Here is a 9,658-nt window from a genome sequence, read left to right as displayed (position 1 = left end):
CGAACCACGTACTACAACTCATACTACAATGTTAAAAAGCGAAAAAATCCACTTTTAGGAGTTTTTGGTGTAAAGTGGATTAAATGGATTAAATAAATTTAATACCATTTTTAACAAAAAAAAATCCTATACCTCACGAGTACTTAAACGAGCTAGGGATCGTGCAAATCTATTTTTCGCAATTACTTTACAAATTTTTCAGGTGGGTAGCCTAATTATTTCGGTAAAACTAAAAATTTTTTTGGATTAAATGGATTAAATGGATTTAATGGATTAAATGGATTAAATGGATTTAATGGATTAAATGGAAGTGCGTCACCCCATTTAAAGTGTATCTGAACTAAATACTTCTTATGTTAAGTAGAAGGATTAGGATTCAAAAAATGAAAGGGCATCTCATACTCTATAGTTGTTGTTGTTCAGCCCAATAACAATCGTTGAATATCGAAAAAAAAAATAATCAATGCAAATGGAAAAACTCATAGAAATATTATAACAACCTCGTTATGAAAACAAGGCTCACATTCGGCTTCCTTGCAATACTCGGTAATGCCCGATTTTCGAGACGAGACAATAATATACTATTTCATCCCTAGAGGTGAAATGTTTTTCGATGATACCTTTCTATTCTCTACAGATGGAATATTTTTTCATGCTGAGCCGAAAATGAGGGCAATTTTGTATTGTTTCTCTGGTTTTCGACCCATTGTGAATGAGCTGATACGTGTTTTTCGACTGTCAACAGTTGCATTAACTGTCTTAATTTCGATATGAGGCGAATATGAGGCGATTTTTGTAACCAATCCTATTATAAACTTAATTTAAGATGAACTTGTTATTAGGCAACGTGGCCTGTTAGTTTGTCGAAACAAATACAAATACAAATATACATAATGAAAGTATAAAACAGATATGACCAATCATGCCAATCGTTGAATGAACAACTCTGTAACACTCTGAAAAATCAAACGTGCAAAAGTCAATAATGTCAAATTACAAATTTATAATTAAATGGTGTCTTCAATGCCATTCTTGGCATTTGAAACTTTAAAATATCTGATTAATGTTAATAATAAATAAAGTGTAAACTGTGAAATACAATTAATAGCAGAACATTTCGCCTAAAAGATCACCCGTAAAGCGGCCACTGTCAAATTATTTGGATAATGTTTAAAACAAAAAAAAAATCGTACGAATCAACGAAAATACCCGAATTAGCTGCGATTTTTTTTTTATTTACTAGAAAAAAATCAAGGCCAAATTCGATGGCTTAGGTGTATGTAATCACAGCATAGTAGTAGAGCAGATGTGCAGCTATTAAAATTTATATTTTTTCAATGTTATTTTCTCTACTTTCTTTTATAATTGATTCTTATCAGTCACTTCGCACATTTACTCAAGAAGCTATGTACCATACAACGCACGAACGAACCTCGTTCACAAACAGTGGTACATATATAGCAGATTGATTGCACCTATTTTTGGCTACAGAAAATCTGAAATAAGATAAGATCGATGTTGTAGAAAAATTTGAACAGAAGATTCAATTAAAAGTACAGGTTGCAATATGAAATGTACTTAACGCAGCAAGTAATTCAATGTAATCGAATGAGATAACTATCTCTGACGCATAAGCATCTTGTTAGAAATCAACTATAAATACCGATATCAAATACTTGGTAGAACCATTTCCATTTTGCTATTTTATTGAAGAGGAGAATAAAAGCGAAATCAATAAATGAAAGGTATGTGCACTAATTGTACTGAAATCGTCATACTAATATTATTTGTTGTATAGTCTTCATAGCTTTCGTGGTGCTGACCGTTTCCTCGGCTCTAGGCAAAGATTTACGGTGTCCACTCAATCTTGAACCGCAGGAATTGGCCCCATATCCGTATGATTCAACTAGATATTACAAATGTCTACCCACTGGATTACTCCAAGTTCTATCGTGCCCTAATGGCCAAGTTTTTTCTCTAATCCAACGTATGTGTACTGAATTCGATTATGGTCATGGCGAAATCGAACCCGCAACGCCTGCACGTACAACGAGTGCCTCACCTAAGCGACTAGATTGTGCTCATGGTGATTTAGAGGATATATCCAATTCAAACGAGGCAGGAATTCGAAATGATGAGTGTACTTGTCCTGAAACTACTCCATGTCCAGTAGATCCGACGACTACTACAACCACCACCACAACAACTCCCTGCTCGTGTCCTGAAACAACACCGTGTCCTGTTCCGACAACTACAACACAAGGGCCAACAACAACGTCAACAACACCTACGCCAACAACAACGACGACTACAACAACAACGACTACAACAACAACGACTACAACAACAACGACTACAACACAAGCACCAACAACTACCACAACAACAACAACAACAACTACCACCACGACAACAACAACACAAGTGCCACCAACTACAACAACACAAGCGCCAACAACTACAACAACACAAGCGCCAACAACTACAACAACACAAGCGCCACCAACTACAACAACACTTTGCCCTTGTCCCGAAACTACACCCTGTCCTGTGAGTATTTTAATGGTAGAAGGATACAAATTTTTATAATATGTCATTGTGGGATGGGACCCATAAACTTTGAACGCAACAGTCTCAAGTCTCAACCTCTGTTATTCGGATATAAGTATTGAATCCGATTCTCAAGGTTCCATTTTGTCCATTTCGTACGACTAAGTTATTTTTGGAAGACATTCTAATATTCCAGAAAACATTGTAATTTTATTTTTATTTTATTTACTTAAAAGCCAACGGTTGTTGCTAACTGGCTTTGTCATTACAATGGCATCATTACACCGCTAATTTAACATTTAAAATTTTAAACCCATATAGTTCCTAAAATATGTGACTTTCACACTTCCTTCCAAATTCGTCATAAGGGATTAAGTTTTCTACACCTCATTCATACAGGATTCAATGCGTCAATACTTTTTGAAAATTTGTGATAGTAAACTGAATTAAATTTTGACCAGGAAACAGTAAAGTGAGTGCATAAAAATGAGTGGCTTGAATAGTTATGGCAAATTCGCCGAAAGAGTTTTGCGCTCAAATAAATTTGTGTGACCTTAAGAATTTATTTTCATTAAATTATTATTATTTGGTCGTTGATTGAGCAATTCATCTTCCTGAATTAATGTGTCTATAAATTCTCTGCAATATATACGTTAAAGTTGAGTACACAGTTCGTGAAAAGTGTCTAAAAAACGCTAGGTCCCATACAAAATTATAGAAAAATGTTTAGCCAGTGATGCTTCGCCGTGATAGGACAAACTTACAACTAGACCTGAAAAATTCCGCTTTCATCAAGAGTTGGAAATGACGTGTTTTGTGCCATAAGGATCATAATGAGACATAACGAAACAAAAACAATGAAAAAATTCTACAACAATTCCAGTTTTTCTTGGCAGCCACCACTGCACAAAAACAGTATTTTTTTGATGTGAGTGATAAAAAGTGAAACGGTTTAGGACTAGATGTAAGTTTGTCCTAACGAGGCGAAGTTACGACGTGTCCTAAAAAATTCCACTTTCATCACGAGTGACAAACGACGTTTTCTGTGAATATGTTTCTCAATTGAAATGATTGTAGTAGTACAAAATTTCAGTTTTATTTGTTCCATCTTTTCAAAGAGCATTTTTGAGGAAGTTGTGCACTAAATTTCTGTACAGTAGTTTACTTGATTATCTCTATTTATTAGTTTATCAATTTAGGGCCCGCGATGCTCAATATTTTGGAAGTCAATTTAGTTCAGTGAGAAGAGTATTTAATACATCATTTTTAATTAATGTAGAAGAAAGGATATAATTTATTGTCATAACATTTTAAACAAAAATTAATAAAGGATCCACCGACAATGACAACAACAACACAAGCGCCACCAACTACCACCACGACAACAACAACACAAGCGCCACCAACTACCACCACGACAACAACAACACAAGCGCCAACAACTACCACCACGACAACAACAACACAAGCGCCAACAACAACAACAACAACAACACAAGCGCCAACAACAACAACAACAACACAAGCGCCAACAACCACAACAACAACAACACAAGCGCCAACAACCACAACAACACAAGCGCCAACAACCACAACAACACAAGCGCCAACAACCACAACAACACAAGCGCCAACAACCACAACAACACAAGCGCCAACAACCACAACGACACAAGCGCCAACAACCACAACAACACAAGCGCCAACAACCACAACAACACAAGCGCCAACAACCACAACAACACAAGCGCCAACAACCACAACAACACTTTGCCCTTGTCCCGAAACTACACCCTGTCCTGTGAGTATTTTAATGGTAGAAGGATAAACTCGAACATAATTTTCTTTTTGAGTAACCAATGAATCTAAACCTACATTTCAAGACTTGACAGATGCAAATTTTTGTTAATATGTTATCGTGGGACCCATAAAATTTGAACGCTACAGGATCAATTTCTGTTATCCGGATATAAGTATTGAATCCTATTCTCGAGGTTCCATTTTGTCCATTTCGACATACTAAGTTATTTTCGGAAGACGATCTAATATTCCACAAAACATAGTTATTTTAGGGTTGAAAAATGTTTTAATGTGCTAATAGGCTCAACAATCAAATATTAATAATGAAGATTTTTTCACTAATTTGTTAATTCCTAAAATATGTGGTTTTAGCACGTTCCCAGAGCAAATTTTTCATAAGTCATTAAGTTTTATACACCCCATTAACACAGGTTTCAGAGCGTCAATATATTTTGAAAATTTGTGATACTAAACTGAATCAAATTTTGATCAGGAAACAGATCTGTGAGTGCATTAATGAGTGGCCTGAACAGTTATGGAAAATTCGCCGAAAAAGTTTTGCACACAAATGAATTTGTGTGACTTTACGAATTTATTTTCTCAAAATTACTTTTTCGGTGATTGACACAGTTCGTGAAAAGTGTCTGAAAAATGTTATTCCCACACAAAATTATTGAAAAATGTTGAGCCAGTGTTGCTTCGCCTCGTTAGGACAAACTTACGACTAGTACTAGTACGACATCACGAGTAACAAGCATCATTTTTTGTGTCGTACAAAATGAGACTAACCACGAAACAAAAACAAAGAAATAACTGTACGACAATCTCAGTTTTTCTTGGCAACCACGATTCGGCCGAAAATAGTATTTTTTGCTACGAGTGATAAAAAGAACTTTTGGAAATTTTTAGGATTAGTCGTAAGCAGACCTCGCACTCAAAAATGGCGTGCCTTATTAAGGAAATAAGGAGGTTTTTTAAAAAAATAAGGAGAAAATAAGGAATTTTTCGGTTGAAATTAAGGAGAAAATAAGGAGCTTGGAAGTAAATTTTTGGGTAAAAATCTTGATGATTTTTTATACGCACACCCCCTGCACGCTTTTTTAGGCTCATAATCAAAAATTACGAAGTTTTTCAAAAATTCCCATACCCATATTCAACGATTTTACACTAATTTAATCCACTTAAATCCACTTAAACGCAATGGGCCACGTTCAGAAACGAAACGTTCATGACATCTGGGTAAACTTTCACGACCAAAGTACATCGTGAGAAATCTAACCTCAAAGTTAAACTTGACAGCGTTAACTCAACGAAACGAATGTTCACTCAGTGAAGAATGTTTCGTTCCTGAACGCGGCCTATGAATTACCATGGTTTAATAGTAAAAGTTAATTTGAAATTATTAACCTTAGCTTACCGCTACTTTCTTATACCATGTCAATTGTTTATTTTGTGGACTGTGAATATTTACGTGTAAATATTAATACAAATAATCCACACAACCCACAAAATAAGACAACATTCCATTGGTTGTAGGTCGTGTTTTGAACCTCAGGATAAAACTGTACATTTCTCAATATGCTACATTCCTTAATTTTCTTTTAGGTGAAGTAGAGATTTGAGGTCAGAATTATATCAAATTTGTAAACAACACAATAATTTGATCAAATGAATTTAAGTTTATGTAGGTCTTGTTTTTTTGTGTGATCTACCACCAAATAGTTTGTTGGGAAAGTTTCCCTCTTAGTACATCAGTGAAATAATAAAATAATGATTCTTCCCATAGATGACTTGGAACAGGTAGATTCCATTGACCTTTTCAAGCCTCCAACAGGTCGCACACAAGTGGCGTCCACCAAAATGTTGAAACTTTGGGACCCCCTCCCCCACTGTGCTCTATTGTCGTTAGATTGTTTCTTAGACTGACTTTTTGTAAAGTCGATGCTTTAACTGACTTAGTATGACCGCGCTTTTTAGCGTGAGACAGATGCAATTCTTTCCAAACATTCGTCCGTTACCTTCAATTCTACCCTCCCTCCCCTTCTTCAACACCGCTCTTCCCATTGAGTGGGAAGGTAGCAAAATTACTGTAATCCACGTGGATATTTTTCTTCAGTAAAATCGACAACAAGGAACTACATTTCTATGGTTTGTTTACTAGCAGTAGGAGATCGGGTGAAGATTTACGATGACCCTATTGCTCAGTATTCTGCCGCGCAGCGATTTTTTTTTATTATCTGTTATCCAAAAATGTAGTTTTCTCGTCAAAATTATTGAAAAATAAGGAAAAAAAAGGAACTTTTTCAAAAATAAGGAGGAATAAGGTGGTTTTTTCAAAAATAAGGAAAATCAGGAAAATAAGGAGTAGTACGACCCCTGCGTAAGTTTGTCCTAACCGGTCCTAACGAGGTGAAGGTTGCGTAGAGTGACAAACGATGTTTTTTGCGCATATGTTTCTCAATTGAAATTTCAGTTTTATTTGTTTCATCTGTTCGAAGGGCATTTTTGAGGAAGTTGTACACTAAGTTTCTGTACCGAAGTTTACTTGATTCTAGTTTATTAATCTAGCCTGCGATGCTCAATATTTTGGAAGTCAATTCAGTTTAGTGAGAATAATATTTAATACAACATTTTTCATTAATGTAGAAAAAAGAATATTATCTATTGTCATAACATTTTAAACAAAAATTAATAAAGGATCCGCCGACAATGACCACAACAACTCAACCACCGACAACGACCACAACAACACAAGCACCAACAACAACTACGCAAGCACCACCACCAACAACAACTACACAAACACCAACAACAACTACTACTACCCAAGCAACAACTACAACTACTACTACACAAGCACCAACAACTACTACACAAGCACCAACAACTACTACACAAGCACCAACAACTACTACACAAGCACCAACAACTACTACACAAACACCAACAACTACTACACAAGCACCAACAACCACAACAACACGTTGTCCGTGCCCAGACCCTACACCTTGTCCAACAGATCCACCAACTGGTTCCCCGCCAACTGGTTCTCCGCCAACAGATCCACCAACAGGCTCTCCACCAACTGGTTCGCCGCCAACAGATCTGCCGCCAACAGATCCGCCAACTGGTTCCCCGCCAACAGATCCACCAACAGGTTCCCCACCAACTGGTTCTCCGCCAACAGATCCGCCAACAGGTTCTCCACCAACTGGTTCTCCGCCAACAGATCCACCAACAGGTTCCCCACCAACTGGTTCTCCGCCAACAGATCCGCCAACAGGTTCTCCACCAACTGGTTCTCCACCAACAGATCCACCAACAGGTTCTCCACCAACTGGTTTGCCACCAACAGATCCACCAACTGGCTCACCTCCAACTGGTTCGCCTCCAACAGATCCACCAACTGGTTCGCCACCAACTGGCTCTCCGCCAACAGATCCACCAACAGGTTCGCCACCAACTGGTTCGCCACCAACTGGTTCGCCACCAACAGATCCACCAACTGGTTCGCCACCAACTGGCTCTCCGCCAACAGATCCACCAACTGGCTCACCTCCAACTGGTTCGCCGCCAACATATCCACCAACTGGCTCACCTCCAACTGGTTCGCCTCCAACAGATCCACCAACTGGCTCACCTCCAACTGGCTCTTCGCCAACAGATCCACCAACTGGCTCACCTCCAACAGATCCACCAACCGGTTCGCCACCAACTGGTGTGCCACCAACTGATCCGCCCACGGGCTCTCCGCCAACAGGTAATGTTGGTACTATATTCCGCGGTGTGAACAAGTAGACTGTTATATTTCGCAAGGTGAAAAATAATTGTTCCACAAGTTTCGTTTTGGGGCCAATTCATAATTAATTTAAAATCACAAAAGGCGTAAAAATAAAGGAGTGAAGTTCCAAATTTAAAACGGAAATTTTGCGCAGACGACGTGAAAATTGTTAGCCCTAGATTGATAACATAACGTACGCTCCAAGTTCTACTTTTAGCACAAGCTGGGTACATGATCTTGTGCTAGATGCAAGATATTATGTACAGGTAGAGAAAAGTGAAATTCGACATGTTTTCTAATTTGTAGTTGTTGTGGCTCATAATAGATTCCACAAGAATTTCGTTGAACGAATGAAGTTTTATATTTTATGATTTTTCTGAAACAAGCTCGCAAAAAAACGAAATACTAAAATACTAAATCTAGATTTTCATTTGTTAAACGAACCACAACAACTCTTAAAACCGAAAGCATGTACGATTTCACTTTTCACTTCCTTTTCGGTTATTTACGCCTCGTCCATTTAAAGTTTGAATTTCTTGCGAAATGTAACGATATTAAACGCGTACAGAAACAGAAAAATTTTCACTCTGTTAGATAATCATAAAAACGCACTCAAACACAGTTCGGTCTACAATATTTATTCTCTAACAGATCCATCAGACTGCCCAATTGAATGCGAAGATGGCTCAGCTGAAACCTCACCCGGCACTACTACTACAACACCAATACCAACTGATGATTGCCAAAGTGGTGAAGAAGACATTACTCGACCTATCGTCACAACACCGGGTCCATGCTAAGGATAACTCTGAAAAGTTTTACGTTGAAGCGTTGAGTATTTTCAGTTTTAAGATACGAATATTTATTAACTATTGGTTTACTTAGAGCACACATTTTTTTGGAAATTTCAAAATTTTGATATTACATTTAAATTTAGGTTTTTTTTACTAATTCTAATCAAAATTGACAGTGATGAAATTCGAAAGTTGATGTTTGAAAATTTATTTTATGTTCAATGATTTCAAATAAAATTTTTCCAAATTCTTGCAAAATCAGTGATGTATTAGTCATTTGTGTACCTGTTTTGGACGATTGATTTTAGGCAATTTCGCGGATTGTAGGCCGAACGAAGTGAGGTCTACAAGCGAAAGTGCCTTAAATCAACCGTCCCAAACAGGTGCACATGTGAGTTTTCATGCAGAGGGCCGGAAACCCGAGAAAATTCGAAAAATTGCCCTTATTTTCGGCCCCGAAGCATGAAAATTATTTTTCCTGATAATTTTAACGAACTCGTGGGAGTTCAGTGTTATCAAAAGTGTCAAATCACGAGGCTCTGACCTATCTCACTTAAGAAGTTATATAGACAGATTGAAGGTAAATATCGAACAGGAAACGTGTGATCAACACCTCAAGCAATTTTTGACAGGCAACGAGTTTCATCGATTGAGGCAACGCACTGCTTCTAGCATTAACACTCGAGTGTCAGACATCAAAAAGTCTCCAAATTTTGGTACATATGCGTGTACA

At 37.4% G+C, this 9,658-nt stretch overlaps 1 protein-coding gene across 1 annotated transcript; it reads left to right on the top strand.

The window, feature by feature from the left end:
* The first annotated feature begins 1,682 nt into the window (after positions 1-1,682).
* LOC119081117 (mucin-2-like) lies at positions 1,683-8,940 on the top strand. Its single transcript, XM_037189861.1, has 8 exons — positions 1,683-1,745; positions 1,799-2,550; positions 3,881-4,018; positions 4,097-4,352; positions 7,046-7,438; positions 7,469-7,591; positions 7,634-7,984; positions 8,792-8,940. The coding sequence occupies exons 1-8, from the start codon at positions 1,739-1,741 to the stop codon at positions 8,929-8,931; spliced, it is 2,160 nt and encodes a 719-aa protein (XP_037045756.1). The 5' UTR covers positions 1,683-1,738; the 3' UTR covers positions 8,932-8,940.
* The last annotated feature ends 718 nt before the right edge of the window (positions 8,941-9,658 follow it).

The sequence above is a fragment of the Bradysia coprophila genome, unplaced genomic scaffold (genome assembly GCF_014529535.1).
Source record: "Bradysia coprophila strain Holo2 unplaced genomic scaffold, BU_Bcop_v1 contig_350, whole genome shotgun sequence".
NCBI lineage: Eukaryota > Metazoa > Arthropoda > Insecta > Diptera > Sciaridae > Bradysia > Bradysia coprophila.
The sequence above is the reverse complement of the archived record's forward strand: the minus strand, read 5'-3'. Positions and strand labels throughout refer to the sequence as shown.

Coding starts and splice junctions, on each gene's coding strand:
- LOC119081117 (XM_037189861.1), top strand. Junction 2,551..3,880: donor CCGAAACTACACCCTGTCCT/GTGAGTATTTTA, acceptor AAATTAATAAAG/GATCCACCGACAATGACAAC. Junction 7,592..7,633: donor GCCAACAGATCCACCAACAG/GTTCCCCACCAA, acceptor ATCCGCCAACAG/GTTCTCCACCAACTGGTTCT.